Raw genomic sequence first — 27059 nt, forward strand, 5'->3', positions numbered from 1 at the left:
CAGTATCATTTTTTGTGCTTATTTTATATATGCTTTATTTTTATATAAAATTACACTCTCAATTGAAAATTTATAAACAGAAAGAGAAGAAAAAGAGAATATCTAACACGTTAGTCCATCAAGTAATCTACATTAATATTTTGGCATATTTTATTTAACTTTTTCTAAATATGTTTTCAAACTAAAGGTAAAACAACACTTTACACATGTTTTATACATAAATCTTTACCTTATTATGTAACAAACTATTTAAACTTTTTCTAGTGGCTCAGGTACTAACTCATCTATTTCTTAAGTGGACCACTGAGGGAACATTTAGGGAAGTAAATTTATTTTTGCTACTATAAAAAGCAATGGACATATTTATGAAATAGAGAACTGTATCCCCATATTTAGCATTATTTATTTATTTATTTAAACATGCAGATAGACACACATACAACCAGAAATTTCCAATTTGCTGGTTCAATCCCCACATTACAGCAATGGCCCATCTGGGACTGAAGCCAGAGCCTAGCAACTCATTCCAGGTCTCAGAGACCCAACCACTTGAGCCATCATCTGCTGCCTCTCATGGTATACAACAGCAGGAATGTGGAATTGGAAGTGGAGCCAAGACTTAACTCCAATATGGAATGCAGACATCCCAAGCAGCATATTAACTACTATGCCAAATATCTGACCCTAAAATTACCATTGTAAAATTAATTTCCAGAATTAGAATTAGTAGAGTGTGAAAATTTTTAAGGCTTTTCCAAATGTGCTAACCAAAACTTGGTATCACCAGCAAACAATGGAGACAGCCATTTCAACAGAGTTCAATGGCACAGCATAATTTCCAATTTCGAATCTGTTAAACTGAAGAACTTATTACCTCACTGATTTAATCTGCATGTAAGACTGAATACTCCCCTAAAGTAATGTTTTGTGAATGGTTTGTTTATATCTTTGATAACTACCTACAGGGGTCTTCACTGGTTTTCTTATTGATTTTTATGCATTCTTTATACAGAAAGGTATCTGGAATAAAGACCACTCTCCCGTCTCCGTTTTAGGTAGAAGTTACTCTGGATTTGGTTTCAACGAACAAGAAGTAGGCCCCAAAAAAGTACAACGTCTAAGTATCCTTAAAAAGATCAAGAGCACGTCATTTTTTCCTTTCCTTTCCTTTCCTCCATTTTATTGTCCAAAATGTAGATCTGCATATCCAGCACGAGCCATCTTGGGCTACTGGCAGAAATATGGTAAGGAGAAGGCAGAGCAGGAGGACAGAATCATCCTGAGTCATTGGTGAATGCAGAGCTGCCATACTGTGCTTATTTAAAAAAAAAAAAAAAAGATATGTTTAAGGCACTGCTATTTTATTTGAAGGTGAAGTCATTCTTAGATAATATAAGTTTCATCTTAGCACAATTTCCCTATCAGAAGACAGTAGTAATCAACTACTAAAACCATAATAAATTATATGATAGATGTATTCATGGGGCCGGCGTTGTGGCTCACATGGCTAATCCTCCGCCTGCAGCGCTGGCATCCCATATGGGCACCGGGTTCTAGTCCCAGTTGCTCCTCTTCCAGTCCAGCTCTCTGCTGTGGCCCGGGAGGGCAGTGGAGGATGGCCCAAGTGCTTGGGCCCTGCACCCCATGGGAGACCAGGAGGAGACACCTGGCTCCTGGCTTCAGATCGGCACAGGGCCAGCCATGGCGGCCATTTGGGGAGTGAACCAATGGAAGGAAGACCTTTCTCTCTGTCTCTCTCTCTCACTGTCTGTAACTCTACCTTTCTAATAAAAAAAAAAAAAAAGATGTTTCAAAGGAGTTAATTTAGAAGACAAAACAATGTACAATAGGTCTTCAAAAGGTTTGTGGAATATGATTTTTTTAAATTATGCATGGATTTCTTTTATACCAAAATAAATTTATCTTTTTTTTTTTTTTTTTTTTTTTTGACAGGAAGAGTGCACAGTGAGAGAAAGAGAGACAGAGAGAAAGGTCTTCCTTTGCTGTTGGTTCACCCTCCAATGGCCGCCGCGGCCAGCACACCATGCTAATCCGAAGGCAGGAGCCAGGTGCTTCTCCTGGTCTCCCATGGGGTGCAGGGCCCAAGCACTTGGGCCATCCTCCACTGCACTCCCTGGCCACAGCAGAGAGCTGGGCTGGAAGAAGGGCAACCGGGACAGAATCCGGTGCCCCGACCGGGACTAGAACCCGGTGTGCCGACACCGCAAGGCGGAGGATTAGCCTAGTGAGCCACGGCGCCAGCAAAATTTATCTTTTAATTCTATTTTCCATGAACTTTCAAAGTCCTGTCATATTTAATAAGCACCTGTAGATTAATGAACCCAGGAGAGGGTTCAGTATGGGAAGTCCCCGGTTTTATGACTTTGGACACATTTCTCATCTCTTCTAAGGCTCAGTTTCCAATGTAATATGAAAAAATATTTTAATGATAAAACAATGTATGTAACATATGAAGAACAGGTCAAGGTAAGAATCTAATATGTGTTAGTTTCAGTCATTAATTTCATATACTGTAATATGACAGCAGTCCCATAATATTATACAACTTAGTGATGTATTTGCCATTTAAATTTGCAAAAGCACTCTTGCATTTGTACAATGGGGAAACTGATTAACAATACATTTCTCAGAATATATTCACCTTGCTAAGTGATGTATGACTGCATTTTTAACAATATGAAATTAATAAATTCCTTATCAATTATTCTAGAGTTGACACTTACATGAAAAATATCACTCTCTCTTATCAGTAATAGAGTTTCTGCTTACTTGTTTTAACAGGAAAGTAAAGAAAAATTAAGAAATTTAGTACTACTTTCCAAATTGGTACAGTTCCTATTTTAAATCATTATGATTTAAGAATCACATCAACTTATGAAGTTATTAAATATTAATAATTGGACTCAACTTTTACACATACAGTACTAACATTTATATTTAAAATCTAAATGTACTACTCTCCAAATTGGTACAGTTCCTATTTTAAATCATTACGATTTAAGAATCACATCAACTTATGAAGTTATTAAATCTTAATAACTGGACTCAACTTTTACATATACAGTACTAACATTTATATTTAAAATCTAAATGTTACAAAATTTGTATCTTCCCTTAACCTATATTTAGGGTTACTTCATAAACCACTCCAGATAAACAAATGAGTATCATTAATTATTTTAAGACTTGAATTTTTTAGAGAAACCTTAGTTTCATAGCAAAATTTAGATGAAGATACAAACATTTCCCACATACCCTCTACTCCCATACATACATAGCCTCACCAGAGTGGTACATTTGTCACAATTGATAAACCTACACACTGACATATAATTATCATCTAAAGTCCACAGTTTATATTAGGGTTCAAGTTTAGTGTGGGATATCCCACTGGTTTGTAAAAATGAAAAATCACATGATTCAAACATGATAGTACTTTTAATGCTTTAAAATTTATTTGCAACCCCTGAGAACCTCTAATCTTTCTACAATCCCTATGGTTTTGCCTATAATGTTGACTTTTTAAAGAGTTGCTAAATACTTTTCTCTAGGGATTTTGTTTGTTCTTACTTTTAGAAATTATATATTCAGTTATTGTTTACAGTTGTTATAGGGTCTTTTTGTCTTTTACTCGTCAAACTTCTTATTGGGTGAAGGCTTAAGCCTTTTTACTGTAATGTAAATTTAAAATATATAATATATAAAATATATTTAAAATATTATATGATATATTATTTATTATTATAATATTAAAATATCTCAAAAGCTGAAAAAAAGGAAGAAAGGTAGAAGGGAGGTAGGAGGGAAATATAATTATGCTCTTAGATTTGTATCTACAAATCATGTTAAATGTTAAAAAATAATTAAAATTAAAATTTAAAAAATGTTTTTATGGTCTACACACTTACATCACTTATTAGATTTTAATACATTTTATGTAAACTCATTCACACAAAATATTATTTTAAAATGTAATCAATATAAAACATGTATTAATGAGATATTTTCCATTCATCTATTCATACTGCCTTTGGAATCCCAGGATGTATTTTATATCCACAGCACCATTTTTAAGTGTTGAATTTCAGGGCAGGCATTTACCCTAGAAGTTAAGCCACTAATTAATACTCCTGCATCCCATATCAAGTACTTGGGTTAGGTCCCTGGCTCTGACTCCTAACCCCAACTTGTGTTAATCTACATCTTGGGAGGCAGTGGCGATGGTTCAAGTATCTGGGATCCTGCCACCAATGTGGGAAGCCTGGGCTAAGTTCTGGTTCCAGGTTTCTATCCAGCATAGCCCTCATTGCTGCAGGCATGTGTGTTCTCAAGAGTGTTCTCATTCTCTCTCTCTTTTTTTCTCTCTCTCCCTTGGTCTCTCCTTCACTCTTTACTCCTACCTCAAAAAAATTCAGATGCTAATTTTCATCATACATTTCATCTGTATCTCAATTCCATAAAATTTACATTTCAAAAAATGTAGATTACCATATCTAAGTTGTTCCAAACATACTTAAAATTATTCCAAAAGCTGTTTCTCCTTTAATATTCATATATACAATTTGGTCATCTCTTAGAATATTGATTAAATAGTAGTCAGCTATTTGATTCCACAATTATCAGTTTAAAAACTACATCTATCCAAGTAAATTCAGTGTTAACTGTTAATGTTTTATGGATCACTGCTTTAGTATCATGTTTAAGAACTCTTTACCTAACAATAAGTCATGAATAGTTTCTCTTAAATTTTCTTATAAAAGTTTTATTTTTGTGTTTTGTATCTGGATCTATGATCCATTTCCAGTTAAATTTGTAGAAGGAATAATGTAAAGGAAGCTTCCTTTTTATTTTTTTCTTTGCCCATGAATGCCCAACTGTTCCAACATCATTTGTTGAAAAGACCATCTTTCCCCTCCATAATTGCTTTTGTATTTTTGTCAAAAGTCAGTTGCCCATATTGCATGGATCTATATATGCACTCTCTATTCTGTTCCCTTAGTCTAAGTATCTACTCCTCTGCCAGTACCATACCGTCTTGATTATCGTAACTAAAGTAAGGCTTAAACTGATTCCTCCAATTTTATTCTTCTTTTTCAAAACTTTTACGCTTCCTAGTTTTTTGCATTACTATATATGGGGACTAGAACCCAGGGTGCTGGCGCCACAGGTGGAAGATTAGCCTAGTAAGCCGCGGTGCCGGCCAGGAACAGTGTTGTTTTTTGTTTGTTTGTTTGTTTGTTTTCATAAAATTTGTTGAACTCTTAGTGTAGGATTAACCTCATGAGTATAAAGTAAACTGAAAATAGATCTGTGTAAATATTAACAGTGGGAATAGGAGAGAGAGGAGGAAGAAAGTGGGAGTGTGGGCAGGAGGAAGGTTGGGGTGGGAAGTATTACTATGTTCCTGAATCTGTATATATGAGATAAATGAAATTTGTATACCTTATTTTTTTTTAACTTTTATTTAATGAATATAAATTTCCAAAGTACGATTTATGGATTACAATGGCTTCCCCCCCATACCGTCCCTCCCACCCACAACCCTCCCCTTTCCTACTCCCTCTCCCCTTCCATTCACATCAAGATTCATTTTCGATTATCTTAATATACAGAAGATCAGCTTAGTATACATTAAGTAAGGATTTCAACAGTTTGCTCCCACACAGAAACATAAAGTGAAAAATAATAGATGATTTTTTTTAATGATGATGCCTTATTTTTTTAAAAAAGTCATATTTTGTTTTGATTTTTCTCTGTTTTTCTATTCCTATTTTCATCGATTGATGATCTTAATTTTTTGTCTTTCATTCTGCTTACTTTGGGTTGACTGTAGTCTTTTATGCTTTTTCAAAGCTCCTTAAGGTAGATTAGAAGTAGAAATTAATCACTTTGGACCTTGTGTATTTTTTTCTATCATAAAAATTTCATGCTATGAATTCTATTCACAGCACTGTTTTGGTGGCATCCCACAGATTTTCATGTTGTATTTTCATTTACATTCAGCTCAACATGTTTATTTCTCTTGAGACTTCCTTTTTGACTTACAGATGATTTAGTAGAGTAGGGTCATTTAATTTCTAAGTATTTGGGAATTTTCATACTTTCTGTTTTTCATGTTTTTTATATGATCAGAAGGTTCTTTTTGTACAACTTCAATTATTATAAACTTGTTAAGATTTCTTCTGTGACTCAACATATTAACTACCTTAGTGAACTTTAAAATGTCTGAAAATAATCTATATTCTGACTTTCTTTGATTGAAATACTATAAAAATTTCAATTAGTTCCTGTAGTTGGTAGCACTGTTCAGTTCTTGATGACTTTTGTCCAGTAGTCAAATTCTGTCCAGATGTCAAGTTTTTCTTATATGTTTTTCTAACTTTAACCTTTAGTCTCCCTGTCTCATCTTATATAAAACGAAATTTCATAGAAAGAACATAAACTCTGGTCTTTGTACCGATCTACTCTGCTAATCTCTAACCTTGTAATTATTCATATGTTGGGATTTAAGTCTGGCATATCAGCATATACTTTCTGTTTTTTCCTCTACTTTACCTTTGATACTCTTATTTTTCTATATGTTATTTGAAATTTTTAGTATTATTTTAGGATTAATTTATGACACTTTCTATCATTTTACATATATTTTAATAATTTCTTTTGATATCACAATATGCATATAGCATATTATAATCTGCTATTATCAGTCTCTGAAATCTTGCAGTATTAAATACAGACACCCTAAAAATTTATGTTCCTTTCTGTCCTTACTTTATGACACTTTTTCCTTAACTATTAACTCTACATATATATAGAATTACATGGGTATTAAAAAATTTGCTTTGTAACATCAAACACAATTTTTTAAATGAGAGGAAGAGAACAGTTTATCCACTCTTTCCATTGCTTTCTTCACTTCTAATATTCCAGGTGTCCTTTAATACCACATTCTTTCTTGCTGATGGATTTTGCATAAAGCATTCTTTTAGAATCAATCTTCTTGTGATAAATTTTCATAGCTTTCCTTTTACCTGGTAAGTGCTAGTTTCTCTTTCATCCTAGAAGCATTTTTTGCTGGGTACATAACTCTAGAGTTCTATCGTTTTTTTTTTCCCCCTCCTCAGTTCAAAAATGTGATGGAATTTTGTCTTACAGTTTCTGATGAAAACCCCATTCTCAATAAAACTGCTGTTTCTTCACAAGTAATGTGTCAATGCATTCTAGTTGCTTTCAAGATTTCTTTGGCTTCCATTTTCAGAAATTTGACTTTGATGTGTCTGGGTATGGATTTCTTTGGGTATTTCTGCTTGGAGTTCATTCAGCATCTTAAATCTGTAGGATTTCTATCTTTTGTCAAATTGAGTTTTCAACCATTATTTCTTCATATACTTTTTTTTAAGATTTATTTATTTGAAAGAGTTACAAAGAGGCAGTCAAATACTTCTTGAGCTGCATAGTCTATCTCTATCTAATACTCTGGAATACAATACTAGATATTATGTTACGGCTTATGTATTTTCCCTGAGACTTAATATCTGAAGCTAGTTTCACCTCTTCAATTTGTTTTCTCAACATTACTCACAATAGATTATTTCTACTGATCTATCTTCAAATTGACTAACTCATTATTCTGTTGTTTCTATTCTATCAAGCCTGTATAATATTTTCTTAAATTTTTCATTATTGCATTTTTCAGTCCTAAAATTTTTAACTGAGTTTTTATATTTTCTACTCCTTTGCTGTGGTTTTCTGCTTTCACTGGTTTCAAGAGTTTTTTGTAGTTTCTGACGAAGCATTTTTAGAAAAGCTGCTTAAAATAACTGTTGATCATTTTAACACCTGTGTCATCTCAGTGCTGGTTAACCATCAGTGGTCTTTTCTAACTGGAGATGAAATATTCTTGATATTCTGTACAACTACTAATTTGGTGCAGTGTCCTGAACATCTTAATTATTTTACTATGACACTCTGATTTTGATTTAAGCAATCTATTTTTAGCAAGTGGTCAACTGTTTAGATTCAGAATGCAATCCCAGGCTCACTTCTATGAGCTGTGGTTCAAATTTTAATTTATTTTTTAAGGTCTCTGCAGTTTTTTCTAGTTTTCCTCATTTGTGTGTTACCTAGATGACAGAATTCCACTGCACTGTCTCCTTAGCATGGGCTTGGGTGGGCAGGAGCATTACTTCATTTTAACAGGATAAGTAAAGATAGGCTGATGTCATACATGGTCCACTAGAAAGGGATTCTGCCAAATAAATGCAAGAGGTCAGAAAGGGTTGGATGACAAGAGTTCTACCCACAGCTCAGCTGGGGAGAGCACAGGTCATTAGTACAACAAGCAGAATTCAAGTATTTCAGCCATATGTTCTTCCACAGAAGGTTGCCTCCTCCTTTTTCAGAGCAAGAGGTAAAGCCAAAGTCCAACCCACAGCCTCTTCCAGGGGAGATTTCCTCCTTCTAACTTGCTGGTGGGTGGAAGTGAGTCCTGCTTATAAGCTCCATGGGGAAAGAGTACCACCTCATTACTGTAGTGTGGAAGGGTAGAACTAGAGTTCAGCCCCCAGGCTCCACTGGAGAGGGGCATCCTTTTTACAGCAGGTGTTGGGAAAGGGTAAATGTTTAAAACAGACTTCTGGTCACAGATTCCGCTGCTGAAATGACTATTGGAATAGGAACGAATACAGATTTTATTATAGTGTTCCCCCAGAGAACAGAAAAGGCAAGATTAAAAAGTTTCTGTCCTAAATCATCCTTTTCTAGAAAGAAGAGGTTTTCCCTAAAGTAGTCTGGTGGTGTTTGCTATTTTCACCTACTGACATTCCAAGTTATAGACTTCTCTAGAGACTAAGCCAGGATTTATGAAAGGCAAAAGAAAAAATCAAGTCAAAACAAAACCACTGAACTCACTCAGTCCTTGTGCCCCATGGTCCCTAGAGAGTTTATCCTCTTTGCTCCAAATTCCACAATTTTTCTATTAGCTTACTTCAGTAATCTGTCCAAGACTTTTTGTTGTGATTAGTGGAAGGAGTAAAACAGAATGTGTATACTCCATCTAATCCCAAACTCTGTTACTTATTTTTAGTGTAAATATTATAAATATTTTGTGTCCTATGATTCTTTATTCGCTAAGTTTCTGGAGGATTTAATTTACTTTTTCATTATTTTGTATTTATTATATTTTCTATTAATTACTGACCCAAAAAAGTATAATATATAATATATCCTTTAAGTTTAGAAGCTATGATAAATGTTAATATAATTTCTTGGCCTTAAACCACTATTAGGCTCAAAAAAGATAAAATCTAAACAATCTTTAAGTTCATTCATTCATTCAGTAAACAGCTGTTTTATGAAAGTATACAGGGACATGGCAATTAGTAAAAGAGCCAAGATCTCTAGTATTAAGGAAGCTACATTGTAGTGACTTGAGTATAGTAGAAGAAATACAAAGCATATGAATAATGTGCTCTCTTCAGGCTGTAAAAACTCACTGTACTATGTTTCAGTTAATATTAGGAACATACATTTGAAAACTGCAAAAACTGCAAGTATTCAGAATTTTACGACTGTAGAACTGTTATATGTTAAGTTTTTTTTTTCTTTTTCATTTAATAGAATGGACATTTAGTAATCCAGTAAACTAGGAATAATTTACTTACCACATACAGTTGTTTCCACAGACTGGCCCATTCTTGTAGAGTTGCTGTGACTTCAGTCACAATAGAATCTTCAAGTGGAACCACCGTTTCATACTGCCTAGAAACAGAGCCACAACAGACAGCAACATTATCTTTGAGAAAAATCTCAGATTACTATCTGCCACACTTTTCAATATAACTCATACTATAAATTCAGAAAATATAAAGAGAAATACATCTAAGTGATCAAAGATATTTTACTGAACTGATATTCAGCAATAATATAATTAAACTGAAATAATATAAAAATCATTTAGAAATTATATGTATTCCAATCTTTTAGAAATGATGCCAAGACATACTATTTTTCAAGCACAATTTTTAAGCAATAAACTTTTTTCTTCAATGAAAAACAGTAACACTACTGAAGTCCTGCTGAGAATAAAATTTCTAAATCATTTTTATCTTTTACCTTTAAAAAAGATTTATTTATTTATTTACTTGAAAGGCAGAGTTATAGAGTTAAAGGGAAAGGCAAAGAAAGAGAAAGAGAAGGAGAGCGAGCATGCGAGCTATCTTCCATCTGCTGGTTCATTCCCCAAATGGTCGCAACAGCCACGGTAGGGCCAGGCTGAATGAAGCCAGGAGCCAAGAACTTCATCCAGGTTCTCCCACATGAGTGTGGGGCCCAAACACTTGGGCCATCTTCTGCTGCCTTCCAAGTTGAATTAGCAAGGAGTTGGATTGGAAGTGGAACAGCTGGGAAACAAACAGGAGCCCATATGGGATGTTAGTGCTGCAGGTTGCAGCTTAACCCACTACACCAGGGCTACGGCCCCATCCTTTGCCATTTTCCTGTAAAGGGAGAGACTCACACAATGATTTTTAAAAGTTTTATAAGCACTTCTTTACATTGGTACTGCATTTTCTTAGAAACCATTGTCAGCAGGGAATTTTACATATGGTAGAGGGATTCTGAGCAGTAAGGTGCTTAGATTTCTCTCAATCTGTCAAACTCTCAAGCAGCATGTACTCTGACATCAATCTTTATACTGAGTGCCAAGGATTCATCAGTGAACAAAAAGGGACAGGGCACCTATCTTCAATGAACTCTTGGTCTGACACGGAACCAGAGAGACAATCACAACAAAGTGACAAATCTAAAAAGGAAATGAAAAAAGTGCAATACGAGATTTTAGCTATGGGACTTCCTTCCTTCCTTCCTTCGTTTCACATGGGGAGTGGACAGTGAGAGAAAGAGAGACAGAGAGAAAGGTCTTCCTTTTGCCGTTGGTTCACCCTCCAATGGCCGCCATGGCCGGCGCGCTGCGGCCGGCGCATCGCACTGATCCGAAGCCAGGAGCCAGGTGCTTCTCCTGGTCTCCCATGCGGGTGCAGGGACCAAGCACTTGGGCCATCCTCCACTGCACTCCCTGGCCACAGCAGAGAGCTGGCCTGGAAGAGGAGCAACTGGGACAGAATCCCGTGCCCCAACAAGGACTAGAACCCGGTGTGCCGGTGCCGCAAGGTGGAGGATTAGCCCATTGAGCCACGGCGCCGGCCGGGACACACTTTAAATTAGAGGATCTGTGAACTCATCTCTGATAACAAGGCAAGACCCAACACACTGAAACACTCATGATATGAAAACTGTGGGGTAGAAGATTCCAAGATAGTTGGGAAAAAGATGTGCTGATTCTGACCAAGGGAAGATGGCAGGGAAAAAAAAAAAGTGGAGGAAGTGTATTTCAAGAGGAAAATTTGAGAGAAGTTTGCGTGGTAATTCTACAGAAGAAAGAGGAATACCATGGAGCAGCGTGGAAAGTGTAGACAGGCAGCAATGAGCAGGGACACCATTTAGGAGTCCCACAGCTATAGGCTGGAGGAGATGCCAGGTTCTGAAAATGAGGTGAGAGCAAACTGTGGCAGCTGACACCACTGGTATTATTACCTGAGGGATGGCCTTTGGACCTCCCTGTCTTTGAGTTTGGTCTGGAGCACCAGTTGGGGACAGGATACTCCCTAATCCAGCAAAGGAAAAGCACTTTTTTTCTCCCTGTCCTCCTACAAGGGTAAATGGCGATCAGAGGGGAAAAGGCACCATCTTAAAACAAGAAGAGGCTGTGGCGGCTCTCACTCGTGTGACCAGGGAATATTAACAAAGGCAGAAATCTGTGTTTCCCACTGCCTTTGAATCTGGCTGGGAGGATTAACAGAGGGCTGGGCATCCACTTAGGATTGTGAGATGCCCCAGTACTCACAGCCCCTGGGCACAAACTGCCAAGGTGGAGAACCCGCAGGCAGCTGGCTCTGGAAATGATTCTGCTCTCTCCAAGTACAGAGCAGGCTCACAGGGCAGAGAGGGGATCCTCTGCCCCCTGTGACTATGGGAGCCTTACACACTGTGATTGGTAATTCTGTGACTTCACGATAGGATGTGCGATGCAGCTGGGTCTCTGGGCTATCACTGGGTCTGGTGTCAGAGGCTCAGTGCTCCCTGACACCTTGTGGTAAGTCACTGCAGAGGGTCCCAACATTACACTGAGGACTGCAAAGATCCTTTGTGCAGTTCATGTGTCAGTGTGAGTGAGGGCGGTGCCTATGGAAGGTTAACCCAAGGCATTAATCACCATGGAAGAGAGGAGCAGAAATTGCGGTTACATGAACAGATATGATCATACCCTCTCCTTCACTGCCCCTCTACCCCCGCTGACAAAGGAGGAGATCTACCATGCACAACTTGTATGTCACCATGGATTCTTGCCCCACTCTTGAGCACTGACCAGAGTTCCTTAGCACTATCCAGCACACACCTCCAGGTGTTCACAGGAGCAGACACTCCACTGAGTAACAGAGGCACAATTCAAAGACAAAGCCCATCAATGGAGAAACTATGTTTCCATAAATGACTGAAAACATAGAAATACAAGAACCAAGAATAAGGAAGACAATATGACTCCCACAAAGGAACATAATAACACCTCAATATTAGAATGTAAAGTGAAGAGATTCATGAAACATCTGAAAAGGAATTCAAAAGAATGATCATAGGTCTGGCTGAAAAGCCCATGAGAGTATTTCAGGCATGGAAAGCCAAGACACTCTGGGGGAAAAAAAAAAAAAAGAAAAAAAAAAAAAAAAAAACAACCTAAATGAAAGATCATTGTGAGTGAGATCCCAGTGGAAAGAACAGGTCTTCAAAGAAAGAGGTACCTTTCTCTGAAGGGAGGAGAGAACCTCCACTTTGACTATGACCTTGTCTAAACAAGATAAGAGTCGGAGAACTCAAGGGGCTTCCATAGCCTTGGAAACTCATGACTGGTGCATAGCGAGATTACTGATGCCATAAACAGGAGTGTCAATTTGTAAAGTCAACAACAGGAGTCACTGTGCACTTACTCCTCTACTCCTCATGTAGGATCTCTGTCCTTAATGTGCTGTGCATTGAGATTTAATGCTATAACGAGTACTCAAACAATATATTTCACTTTGTGTTTCTATGGGGGTGCAAACTGTTGAAATCTTTACTTAATGCATACTAAACTGATCTTCTGTAAAAAAAAAAAAAAAAAGAAGAAGAAGAAGAAGAAGAAGAAGAAGAAATTATCAATTCCCAACTTGACTCTCACTGGGATTAAACATGACAATAGGTCTGATCTGATTTCATCATCATTTAAAAAATCATCTATTATTTTTCACTTTATGTTTCTGTGTGGGAGCAAACTGTTGAAATTTTTACTTAATGTATGCTAAACTGATCTTCTGTATATAAAGAGAATCAAAAATGAATCTTGATGTGAATGGAAGGGGAGAGGGAGTGGGAAAAGGGAGGGTTGTGGGTGGGAGGGATGTTATGTGGGGGAAGCCATTGTAATCCATAAGCCGTACTTTGGAAATTTATATTCATTAAATAAAAGTTAAAAAAAAAGAAAAAAAATGAATAAAACACACACACACACACAAAAAACTAAAATCATATACTGTACCTTTTATGATCACAATGGAATGAAGCTGGAAATTAATAAGATAAGAATCTCTAGAAGACATGCAAACACAAGGAGACTGAAACACGCACCTCAATGAATGCTGGATCACAAAAGAAATTAAAGCGAAATCCAAAAATCCCTGAAAAAGAAAGAAGATGGGAATACCACCTACCAAACAATGGGATACAGCAAAAGCAGTGTTAAGAAGGAAGTTTGTAAGAATTAGTGCCTATCAACCCCATTCACAATAGCTACAAAAACAAATAGCTTGGAATAAATTTAACCAAGGACATTAACGTTCTCTACAATAAGAATTACAAAATCTTAAAGAAAGAAATAGAAGAGGATACCAAAAAAGGGAAAAATCTTCCATGCTCATGGATTGGAAGAATCAAGATCACCAAAATGTCCATTCACCCAAAAGCAATTTATAGATTCAATGGAGTACCAATCAAAATACCAAACACATGCTTCTCAGATATGGAAAAAATGATGCTGAAATTCATATGCAGGCACAGGAGACCTCAAATAGCTAAAGCAATCTTGTACAACAAAAACAAAGCCGGAGGCATCATAATACCAGATTTCAGGACATACTACAGGGCAGTTGTAATCAAAACAGCATGGTACTGGTACAGAAACAGATGGATAGACCAATGGAACAGAATAGAAACACCAGAAATCAATCCAAACATCTACAGCCAACTTATATTTGATCAAGGATCTAAAACCAATTCCTGAAGCAAGGACAGTCTATTCAATAAATGGTGCTGGGAAAACTGGATTTCCACATGCAGAAGCATGAAGCAAGACCCCTACCTTTCACCTTACACAAAAATCCACTCAACATGGATTAAAGATCTAAATCTACAACCCAACACCATCAAATTATTAGAGAACATTGGAGATACCCTGCAAGATATAGACACCAGCAAAGCCTTCTTGGAAAAGACCCTGAAGGCGCAGGCAGTCAAAGCCAAAATGAACACTTGGGATTGCATCAAATTGAGAAGTTTCTGTACTGCAAAAGAAACAGTCAGGAGAGTGAAGAGGCAACTGACAGAATGGGAGAAATTTTTTGCAAACTATGCAACAGATAAAGGATTAATAACCAGAATCTACAAAGAAATCAATAAACTCCACAACAAAACCAACAAGCCACTTAAGAGATGGGCCAAGGACCTCAATAGACATTTTTCAAAAGAGGAAATCCAAATGGCCAACAGGCACATGAAAAAATGTTCAGGATCACAAGCCATCAGGGAAATGCAAATCAAAAACCACAATGAGGTTTCACCTCACCCTGGTTAGAATGGCTCACATACAGAAATCTACCAACAACAGATGCTGGAGAGGATGTGGGGAAAAAGGGACACTAACCCACTGTTGGTGGGAATGCAAACTGGTCAAGCCACTATGGAAGTCAGTCTGGAGATTCCTCAGAAACCTGAAGATAACCCTACCATTCGACCCAGCCATCCCACTCCTTGGAATTTACCCAAAGGAAATTAAATTGGCAAACAAAACTGTGGTCTGCACCTCAATGTTTATTGCAGCTCAATTCACAATAGCTAAGGCCTGGAATCAACCCAAATGCCCATCAACAGTAGACTGGATAAAGAAATTATGGGACATGTACTCTATAAAACACTACACAACAGTAAAAAAAAAAAAAAAAATGAAATCCGGTCATTTACAACAAAATGGAGGAATCTGGAACACATCATGCTGAGTGAAATAAGCCAGTCCCAAAGGGACAAATATCATATGTTCTCCCTGATCGGTGACAAATAACCGAGCACCAAAAAGGAAACCTGTTGACGTGAAATGGACATTATGAGAAACAGTGACTTGATCAGCCCTTGTCCTACTTGTTGATGTACAATGTAATACTTTATCCCTTTTAGTATTTTTTTGTTCCACTTAATACTATTGGTTGAACTCTGTGATTAACACACAATTATTCTTAGGTGTTTAAATTTAACTGAAAAGTGATCCCTGTTAAATATAAGAATGGGAATAAGAGAGGGACGAGGTATACAGTTTGGGACATGCTCAAGCTGACTTGCCCCAAATGGTAGAGTTAGAAACATGCCAGGGGATTCATACAATCCCATCAAGGTAGCATGTACCAAAGCCATCTCACTAGTCAAAGTGATCAATTTCAGCTCACAATTGATCATAATAATAGGACTAAGAGTCAAAGGGATCACATAAACAAGACTAGTGTCTGCTAACACTAACTGATAAAATAAAAAAGGGAGAGAATGATCCAAGATGGGAAGAGGGATACACAGCAGACATAAAATGGCAAATGTCCTAAACAGCACTCTGGCCTCAGAATCAGCCCTTAAGGCATTCGAATCTGACTGAAGAGCCCATGAGAGTATTTTAGGCATGGAAAGCCAACACACTCTGGCAAAAAAAAAAAAAAAAAAAAAAAAAAAAAAAAACAAAACCACCAAACTCCTAAATGAAAGATCTCTGTGAGTGAGATCCTAATATAAAGAATGGGCCATCAAAGAAGGAGGTACCTTTCTCTGAAGGGAGGAGAGAACTTCCACTTTGGCTATGACCTTGTCTAAAAAAGATCAGAGTTGGAGAACGCAAAAGGCTTCCATAGCCTTGGCAACTCATGACTAGAGCCTAGGGAGATTACTGACACCATAAACAAGAGTGTCAATTTGTTAAGTCAACTACAGGAGTCACTGTGCACTTACTCCTCAGGTAGGATCTCTGTCCTTAATGTGTTGTAGAATGTGAATTAATGCTGTAACTAATACTCAAACAGAACTTTACACTTTGTGTTTCTGTGTGGGTGCAAATTGTTGAAATCTTTACTTAACATATACTAAATTGATCTTCTGTATATAAAGAAAATTAGAAAGGAATTTTGATGTTAATGGAATAGGTGAGGGAGCGGGAGATGGGAGAGTTGAGGGTGGGAGGGAAGTTATGGGGGGAAAAAGCCATTGCGATACATAAGCTGTACTTTGGAAATTTGTATTTATTAAATAAAAGTTAAAAAACACAGGCCCTACATCATGAAATTGGAAGGCATCAAATAAATTAGCTACAAATGTATCTCAAGGACCTAGAAAAACAACAGTACTGCCATCCCATATGGGCGCTAGTTCTAGTCTTTGCTGCTCCACTTCTGATCAGCTCTTTGTTGTAGCCTGGGAAAGCAGTGGAAGATGGCCCAAGTCCTTTGGCCCCTGCACCTGTGTGGGAGATCCAGGAGAAGTTCTTAGCTCCTGGCTTCGGATCAGCTCAGCTCCAGCCATTGCAGCCATCTGGGGAGTGAACCAACGAATGGAAGACCTCTCTCTCTCTCTCTCTCTCTCTCTCTCTCTCTTTTTCTCTCTCTGCCTCTGCCTCTCTGTAGCTCTGACTTTCAAATAAATAAACCAATCCTTTAGAAAAACAAAAACAAATTTTAATTATTATCTTATAACTATATTTGAAATCTGTAGATGTTACACTGTCATTGGTTGCATTTCACTGAAAGAAATTATGAATGATTAATTTTTAAAAAACTGTATGTGGATGAAACTGCCATTTATGCATTCAATTATTGGTTATAGCCATTGTCTATACTCCCATTAAACGAGGTCTTTTTGCTTTTTACTTGTTAAACTTCTTTTTCAGTGAAATGTTAAGGCTTTTTACTGTGATGTAAATTTAAAATAGTTATTGCAAATACTAAAAAAATAAAAAAAGAGTAGAAGGAATAAGGGTGGGAGGGAGAAATGGAATATCATTGCTGTTAGAGTTGTATCTACAAATCATGTAAAATCTGTTAAAAATTATTTAAAAAATAAAAATGAAAAACAGTATGGGAAGAGAAAGTGAATTATGTGTGAATCCATCTGAAAAGCTAATAAGGATACAAATAGTCTATGTGATGTGAAAGATAATCTCAGGTATCCAAGATTTTAAAGGTGGAGGCTGGGGGAGCAGCATTGTAGCACAGTGCACTAAATTGCCACCTTAATGCCAGCATCCCATATCAGAGCAACAGCGCAAATTCTAGTTGCTCCATTTCTAATCCAGAAATGCTCCCTGCTAAAGCACCTCTGAAGCAGCAGAGGGTAGTTCAAGTACTTGGGTCCCTACCACCCATGTGGGATGGAACTCTGGGCTCCTGGCTTCAGCCTGGACCAGCCCTAGCCATTGGAGCCATTTGCAAAGTGAACCAGTGAATGGAAGTTCTGCTTCTCTTTCCCTCTCACTCTGCCTTTCTAATAAATAAAATTAATTAAATCTTAAACATAAAAATGGCTGATATGGTCAGAGCCAGATCTTACAGGGAATTTTCAGAAGATAATGAAGACTTTAGATTTTTTTAAAGTTTTTATTAATTTGAAAGGCAGAAAAACAGAGACATTCAGAGATCTTTCACCAGCTAGTTTACTCCCCAAAATGTCCACAAGAGCAAGGCTGGGTCAGGAGCTAGAAACTCAATCTGCGTCTCCCATGTATGTGGCAGGGACTCAACTTATTTAAAATATATACATTCAAAAAGCACGGGGGAGGAGAGGGAGAGGAAGAGGGGGAGAGAGGGGGAGTGAGGGGGAGAGAGAGGGAGAGAGAGGGAGAGAGAGGGGGAGAGAGAGGGAGAGAGAGGGAGAGAGAGAGAGAGAGAATCAATCTTCTGTCTGCTGATTCACTCCCTAAATAGCCACAACACAGGAGGCTAGGCCAGGAGCCTAGAACTCCATCCAAGTCACCCATGGATGACAGGGGCCCAAGTACTTGGGCCATCTTCTTCTGCATCCCCATGTATATTAGCAGGGAGCTGGACTAGAAGCAGAGTAGTAAGAATTTGAACAATTGCTCTAATGCAGGATGCTGGTGTCATATGTGAAGTCTTAACCCCCTATGCCATAACACCAGCACCTGGGACCCAATTTTTTGAGCTATAACATTTGCCTCTCAAGAGTTCACAAAAGCAAGAAGTTAGAAACAGAATTGAAACTGAAACTCAAACCCAAAAACTCCAACCAGGGATGCAGGCATCCCAAATGATGTCTTAACCACTGCATCAATTGCCCACCCCAAGATTCCGGACTTTAAATGAAAAGATACTAAAAGGCTGTACAAAGGGCTGGAGTTGTAGTGTAGCAGATTAAAACCCACCGTATGCAATGCCAGCATCCTATATGGGTCAGATTCATGTTCCAGCTGCTCCAATTCTGATCCAGCTCCCTGCTAATGTGCCTAGGAAAGCAGTAGAAGCTTGGGCCCCTGTCACCCATGTGGGAGACCTGGATAAAGTTCCTGGGTGCTAGCTTGGCCTGGCCCAGCACTGACCATTTCGGTCATTTGGGGAGTGAGCTAGTGAGTGGAAGATCAATTTCTCTCCCAATCTCTCTCTCTGTAGCTTTTTCAAACAAAGTATTTTTTTAAAAAAAAGGTTGTAGAAATAGGAGCATGACTCAATATAATCTTTATAATATGTATACCAATTTTGAGGGGGTAATACAATATCTTCCAGGATTAAAGATTTCATATATGATAATAGTGAGGCAACTAGAGCCCATATTCCAATCTGTTAGTCAAAAAAAAAAAATCCTTCACTAGAAATAGCACACAGGGGGGAGCGGCAAGATGGCGGACTAGGAAGGGAACACACTGATAGTCCGGGGAAAGACAGTTTAATAAAAGTGGAGATACTGCAGATTCAAGGAAGAGTAGGGGAAGAAACAGCAGAGGAAACTCTTCCAGAACTAGTGATTCACAGTGGACCTGTGTGGAGAGCATGGGAGCCCACAGTTCGGGACACCAGTGGCAGACTCAACACACCAGTGCTGGAACGCGAGGTGAGCCGAACCTCAATAGCCAGAGACACCGGCAGGCAACCAGAAGAGGAGACTAGAGGGAACGACCCCGTGGGGAAAAGTTCACCAGGCTAACTAGAAGAGAGAGAGAGAGAGAGAAAAAAAAAGTGACCGATACGGACACGAGTTCCTCTCTCTCCACTCACCTCTCAAAGGTGAGCAAGACAAAGAGCAGGCACCATCTTGGACATACGTCATAAGCAGGGCAACCTCAGGTCTACCCCGGCCCTGAGCCTAGCAGAAAAACCTGACTCGAGGTGGGTGGGGGGTGAATTAACAGGAGATTAGGACCTAGTGAATGTGTGGTACTACTGAACTGAGACTGTGAAAAAAGAGACGGTGGGGGAGAGAACTCACAGAATTCACGTGAGTACTCTCCAGAGATGCTACAATTTGGTAAGCTTGGCAACCCAGCGGGAGACTGCAGGAGAATTTGAGCCCACACTGAGGGCAGGACAGATTCCCTGTGTGGTCCTTGGGAAAGAGCTTCCGATCTCTGGCTCCTGTGGGTATATCATTTGCCTGCTAACTACCTCCAATTCCGTTCAGCTGTGCGGAATTACTTCCCTTTTCAATCAAAAAAGAGAGAGAGAGAGAGAGACAGAGAGAGAGAGAGAGAGAGAGAGAGAGAGAGATCTACCACGCCTAACCTGGGAGTGTCACCTTTGGCAGACCCTTAACCCTGAGGAACCAAACAGAGCTCTCAGGCCACACCCATCTCAAGCCTCTAAGGGTCCATCAAAACCAGTCCACTTAATCTAGAGTCATAGTATAACAAGAAAAAACATCACAGTGAAGAAACTAAAGAATATCTCCAATATGCCAAACAACAAACGCAAAAACCGAGGTAATAAGAACAAGGAAGACACTATGAGCCCCCAAATGAAAAAGACACCCCAATTCAAGATTATGAAGATGATGAGATAGAAGAAATGCCAAAATGAACATTTGGGATGGCATCAAATTGAGAAGATTCTGTACTTCAAAAGAAACAGTTAGGAAAGTGAAGAGGCAACTGACAGAATGGGAAAAAATATTCGCAAACTATGCAACAGATAAAGGGTTGATAACCAGAATCTACAAAGAGATCAAGAAACTCCACAAAAACAAAACAAACAACCCACTTAAGAGATGGGCCAAGGACCTCAATAGACATTTTTCAAAGGAGGAAATCCAAGCCAGCGCCGCGGCTCACTAGGCTAATCCTCCGCCTAGCAGCGCCGGCACACCGGGTTCTAGTCCCGGTCGGGGCGCCGGATTCTGTCCCGGTTGCCCCTCTTCCAGGCCAGCTCTCTGCTGTGGCCCGGGAGTGCAGTGGAGGATGGCCCAGGTGCTTGGGCCCTGCACCCCATGGGAGACCAGGAAAAGCACCTGGCTCCTGGCTCCTGCCATTGGATCAGCGCGGTGCACCAGCCGCAGCGCGCCGGCCGTGGCGGCCATTGGAGGGTGAACGAACGGCAAAAGGAATACCTTTCTCTCTGTCTCTCCTTCTCACTGTCCACTCTGCCTGTCAAAAAAAAAAAAAAAAAAAGAGGAAATCCAAATGGCCAACAGACACATGAAAAAATGTTCAAGATCACTAGCAATCAGGGAAATGCAAATCAAAACCACAATGAGGTTTCACCTCACCCCAGTTAGAATGGCTCACATTCAGAAATCTACCAACAACAGATGCTGGAGAGGATGTGGGGAAAAAGGGACACTAACCCACTGTTGGTGGGAATGCAAACTGGTCAAGCCACTATGGAAGTCAGTCTGGAGATTCCTCAGAAACCTTAAGATAACCCTACCATTTAACCCAGCAATACCACTCCTTGGAATTTACCCAAAAGAAATTAAATTGGCAAACAAACAAGCTGTCTGCACATTAATGTTTATTGCAGCTCAATTCACAATAGCTAAGGCCTGGAATCAACCCAAATGCCCATCAACAGTAGACTGGATAAAGAAATTATGGGACATGTACTCTATAGAATACTATATAGCAGTCAAAAACAACGAAATCCGGTCATTTGCAACAAGATGGAGGAATCTGGAAAACATCATGCTGAGTGAATTAAGCCAGTCCCAAAGGGACAAATATCATATGTTCTCCCTGATCGGTGAAAACTAACTGAGCACCAAAGGGGAAACCTGTTGAAGTGAAATGGTCACTATGAGAAACAGTGACTTGATCAGCTCTTGTCCTGACTGTTGATGTACAATGTAATACTTTATCCATTTTAGTATTTTCTCTTTGTTTTGTTCTAGTACTATTGGTTGAACTCAGTAATTAACACATGATTATTCTTAGGTGTTTAAATTTTAACTGAAAAGTGATCCCTGTTAAATATAAGAGTGGGAATAAGAGAGGGAGGAGATGTACAATTTGAACATGATCAGTTGGACTTGGCCCAAATGGTGGAGTTAGAATCATGCCAGGGGATCCCAATACAATCCCATCAAGGTTGCATGTACCAATGCCATCTCACTAGGCCAAGTGATCAATTTCAGTTCACAATTGATCACACTGACAGGTCTAAGAGTCAAAGGGAACACACAAACAAGACTAGTGTCTGCTAATACTAGCTGATAGAATCAAAAAGGGAGAGAATGATCCAACATGGGAAGTGGGATACACAGTAGACTCAGAATGGCAGATGTCCTAAATAGCACTCTGGCCTCAGAATCAGCCCTTAAGGCATTCGAATCTGACTGAAGAGCCCATGGGAGTATTTTAGGCATAGAAAGCCAAGACACTCTGACAAAAAAAAAAAAAAAAAAAAAAAGACCTAAATGGAAAATCTCTGCGAGTGAGATCCCAGTGGAAAGAACAGGGCCATCAAAGAAGGAGGTACCTTTCTCTGAAGGGAGGAGAGAACTTCCACTTTGATTATGGCCCTGCCAGAATAAATTCAAAGTTGGCGAACTCAAAAGGCTTCCATATCCTAGGCAACTCATGACTAGAGCCTAGGGAGATTACTGATGCCATAAACAAGAGTGTCAAATTGTTAAGTCAACAACAGGAGTCACTGTGTACTTACTTCTCATGTGGGATCTGTCCTTAGTGTGTTGTCCAATGTGAAGTAATGCTATAACTAGTACTGAAACAGTTTTACTAAATAAAAAATAAATTTAAAAATTAAAAAAAAAAGAAAAAATAAATAGCACAGAGAAATGTATTTCAAAGAATTAACATGAAATATCATTTCTTTCTACAAGAAGACAGCTAATAAAGTGAGAGGGACCCCAGAACTAGGAAGCAAAGAGAAACAAAACCAACTCCATTTTAGTTCAAATCTCCATCTCACAGTCCTCTGCCTTCATGTACTAGTTGTGTAAAACAGGATCCTGTACTCAACTCTGAGAGATCCAGGTGCCCCAGCTGCAACTGGCATAACCATAAATTGTTAAAACAAGAAGAAAATGGTTTTTTTAATGTATAGCCTGCTTGCCCAGCAACAATGGGGACCAATCCACTTCAGGCCCATCCACCTGTAGAAACTAGCCCATTTAGTTCTTATAAATACCCCCACACTGCGAGTTACAGCAGCCTGGTGTCTTTACACAGCCCCTCCCACTGTGGATATTACTATCTTCGTAATATAGCTTTGCTCCTTTTCTCACCATTGCATCCAGTCCCACCATTCTTCTTTAACTCTCAGATACATACCTAGATCTAACCCACAAAACTTCTGCAACTAAAGAACCACTGATTCAGAGATGTCTCAGGGCATTAATACTAATCATCAAGGTGTATGTTATTTTACTATGTTTTCTGGCTTTACTTTTTATTTTATGTGACTTACCCAGTAGATTAAAGTTCCAGCACATTACTGGAGCAAAAGATCCAAGAAAAGACATCCTGAAAAGGTTAAGAAGAAAACATTGCTTTTCCTGCACCAGTCTTCCATCAAGGCAGGACAGTTCAGTGCCAAAAGAAATTCGACTGCCCACAATTTCTCCCACAGTAGAAAGGGAAGGTACAGTGAATGAATACCCAATTCTACCAGTTGTGTGGGACACTTGCTCAAGAGGTACACTTCTCTATCACCACACCAAGAATACTGAATGTTTTGGGGAGGGTTGGGAACAGCGTAAAGCAGGTACAGCCCCTGCTAATGACTCCACAGACTCTATCAGGAAGCCTACCAACAGGTTGTTTGGAACACATAACCTGTGACTCCCCTTCACAACTAGCCCACAGGCATCCCAAATTCTCCACAAGGTTCACCCCACCCCAGGCAAGCTCTCCAAGCACTACTCCATAGACTGAATGCAAGTGTTGCACAGCCAGCCAGCATTACTCTCAGGATTTGAAAGGAGAAAATAAACTCAAGAACTTCAAGATACTGGCCTAGGGATAACAAATAGGAATTTCTCAGGACCCTGCCTGGCTTTGTGAGATCAAGAAAGGGCACATATTTTAAGAATGTCTCTGTCACTGAGCAAGGGGTGTGGGTGGGTATATCCACAGAAAAGTCTGAAAGGTCCTTAAATACTTAGTCAGGCTATTTGGTGGAGTAATTTCTCTCCTGTAACCACCCAGTTAAGGTGACTGCACCTTCAAATACAAAGATAGTAATGCAAAACTTCAAAGAACACAAAAAGTTAATGAAACATGAAAACATCAAAGGAATACAAAATACTCCAATAATCAAACTAAATTAAATAAAGAATGGAATTACTTGACCAAAAATTCAAATTAATTTTTAAGGAAAATAGGTGAGTTACAAGAGAAAACAAGTAAGGCAACTCAATTTAATCAGAAACACAATACGTGAACAAAATGAGAAGTTCAGTAGAAAGAGAGAAATCACAAAACAGAAACAAAAACACTCTGAAGTTCAGGAAGATATAACTGAAATGAAAAGCATCAACATATTTGATCAAGTAGAAGAAAAAATATGTGAACTAGAAGATAGGTCATTTGAAAAGATCCAGACAGAGAAGAAAAAAGATGAAGAAAGAGTTATGGAACACTATGAAGAGAAGTGACATTCACATTATTCGGGGACAGAGGGTTTGGAAAGGCAGCAGAGAGAGAAGGAGACAGAAATTTATTAAAAGGAACAATGGCTGAAAACTCCCCCAAATATGGACATTCAAGTTCATGAAGCTCACAGATACCTAATTAGATTCAATCCAAAAGAGACTTCAACCTTAGACATACAATAATCAAGCTGTCACAAAGGCAAAAAAAAGGACTTCAGAAAGGAGAAAGAGAAATGTTCATGACATGAAGAGAATCCCAATAAGTATATCAAAATTCTAAGTAAAAAATCTACCTGGCCAAAAAAGAGTATAATGACACATTCAAAGTATTAAAATTTAAAAATTACCAACTAAGAATATTTTTACCCAGCAAAGTTGTCCTTTAGAAAGAAAAATGATATGAAGACTTTCCCAAACAAACAAATGCTGGGGAAATTCATTATTTCCAAACCTACCTTAAAATAAATGCTAAAAGGGGATCCTATTGGTTAAAATGAACAGATGCTAATTAGAAAAATAAGAAAATAAAAACTCTCTCCCACCAAAACAAAAGCCCAGAATTAAGACTTCATGGTCAAATCAATTACTTAAAGAAGAAATAATGCCAATCCTTCTCAAATTCTTCTAAAAAATCAACAAATTTCCCAAATCACATTACAAAACCAAAGCCAGACACCAAAGCCAGAAAAGATGTAGAAGAAAAGAATTACAAGCCAGTTTCTCCAATGAACACAGATCCAGAAGCCCTCAGTAAAATACCAGAAAACTAAACTTAACAGCACATTAAAAGGATCATATACCATATCACATAATCACATGGGATATATACCTGGAATGTAGGGATTCAACATAGGTAAAATCAGTACATGTGATACAGCATACTAACAGAATGAAGGATAAAAATCACATAATCATTCTCTACATGTAGAAAAAGCATGTGACAAAATTCAGCATTGTTTCTTGATTAAAAAAATTTCAACAAATTTGGTATAGCAGAAATGTACCCCAATACAATAAAAGTCATATATAATGAGGCCACAAGTAACATTATCCTAAATGGTGAAAAGTTCAAAGCTTTTCCTCTACAGTCAGAAACAAGACAAGGATGTCCACAAAACTGCCTGTTAGCCAATGACATCATCTTAAGAACAGAAAACCCTAAAGACTTTAGCAAAAACGAAAAAAGGCCTCATTACAGGAGACAAAAGCAAAAGGCAAAAATTAGTAATATTTTTATGAACTAACAAAGAAAAATTAGAAAGAAATAAAAATTATCATTTATAATAGCATCAATAAGATATATAGGAATAAATTCAACCAAAAAGGTGAAAAACTGGTATGCTGAAAAAAATTTAAAAAGATGAAATTAAAGACATAAATACATGGAAAGATACTGCATATTCAAGGATCACAAGTAATATTTTAAAATGTCCACCCTATTCAATGCAATCTCTATCAAAATTCACATGTCATTTTTCACAAAAACAAAATAATCCTAAAGTTCATATGAAATCACAAAAGATCTCAAATAGCCAAAACAATCTTGAAAAAGAAGAAGAACAAGGTTGAAGGCATCATACTTTCTGACTTCAAACTATATTACAAAACACTGTAATCAAAACAGCATGGTACTGCCATAAAAAAGTTATACAGACCACTGGCACAAAACAGAAACCCCATGAATAAACCCATGCATAAATGTTCAATTGATATGTGCAAAAGATGCCAAGAATATGTAATGGGGAAATGATAGTCTTTTCAATACACAAGGTTGGAAAAAAAAGATAACCATGTGCAAGAAAATGAAATGGGATCGGGGGTTGGTGCTGTGAAATAGCAGGTTAAGCATCTGCCTGTGGTGCCAGCAACCTATATGGGCATCAATTCAAGTAACAGCTGCTCCACCTCCAATCCAGCTCCCTGTTGATGGCCTGGGAAAGCACGTAGAGAATAACCCAAGTGCTTGGACCCCTGAACCCACGTGGGAGTCCCAGAAAAAAAAATCCTGGTTCCTGGCTTCTCATCTGCCTTGCTCCAGTCATTGCGGCCACTTGGGATTAAACCAGCAGATAGAAGACCTCTTTCTTTGTCTCTCCCTCTCTCTGTCTGTAACTCTGTCTCTCAAGTAAATAAATAAATATTCAGAAATCAAATTAAAATGTATTAAAGACTTTAAAGGTAAGACTTCACACAATACTCCTTTAAGAAAACATAATGGGGGAAGGGAAGATGGCGGAATACAGAGGGAGGGAGCACAGCGAAGCTCCACTAAGGGAAGGTTCAAAGAGGGGTGAGAATTTGTAGTTTTTAAGGATAGAAAAGCCCTTCCTGAAACTGGGGAGATAGGGTGGACACGTGAGGAGGACATGGACGGCTGAGACTCAGGACACCAGCAGGAGTGTGTATGCACCAGCGCTGGAAGCCGAGGTGAGACGGGGCGCTTGCCCAGCACCGCGGCACAGATGCCGCCGCCCCTCCCCCAACACACCCTGGGACAGACACTGAGACATGTACGACTAAGTGGGGGAGGAAATAGAAAACGGAACAGAGTGAGTGGTGCCTGCGGAGAGTGCACGATTCAGGGGTACTAATTG

At 38.5% G+C, this 27059-nt stretch overlaps 1 protein-coding gene across 15 annotated transcripts in view; it reads right to left on the minus strand.

Moving 5' to 3' along the window:
* Positions 1-27059, minus strand: part of DOCK3 (dedicator of cytokinesis 3) — a 506159-nt gene that overhangs the window by 313990 nt on the left and 165110 nt on the right. For all 15 annotated transcript variants that reach the window (XM_051852375.2, XM_051852373.2, XM_051852369.2 and 12 more), the window contains one exon: positions 9684-9780. In XM_051852375.2, the coding sequence (XP_051708335.1) occupies positions 9684-9780 (97 nt within the window). Of the gene's footprint in view, positions 1-9683; positions 9781-27059 lie in introns of those variants that run through there.

The sequence above is a fragment of the Oryctolagus cuniculus genome, chromosome 10 (assembly GCF_964237555.1).
Source record: "Oryctolagus cuniculus chromosome 10, mOryCun1.1, whole genome shotgun sequence".
In the NCBI taxonomy this organism is placed as follows: Eukaryota; Metazoa; Chordata; class Mammalia; order Lagomorpha; family Leporidae; genus Oryctolagus; species Oryctolagus cuniculus.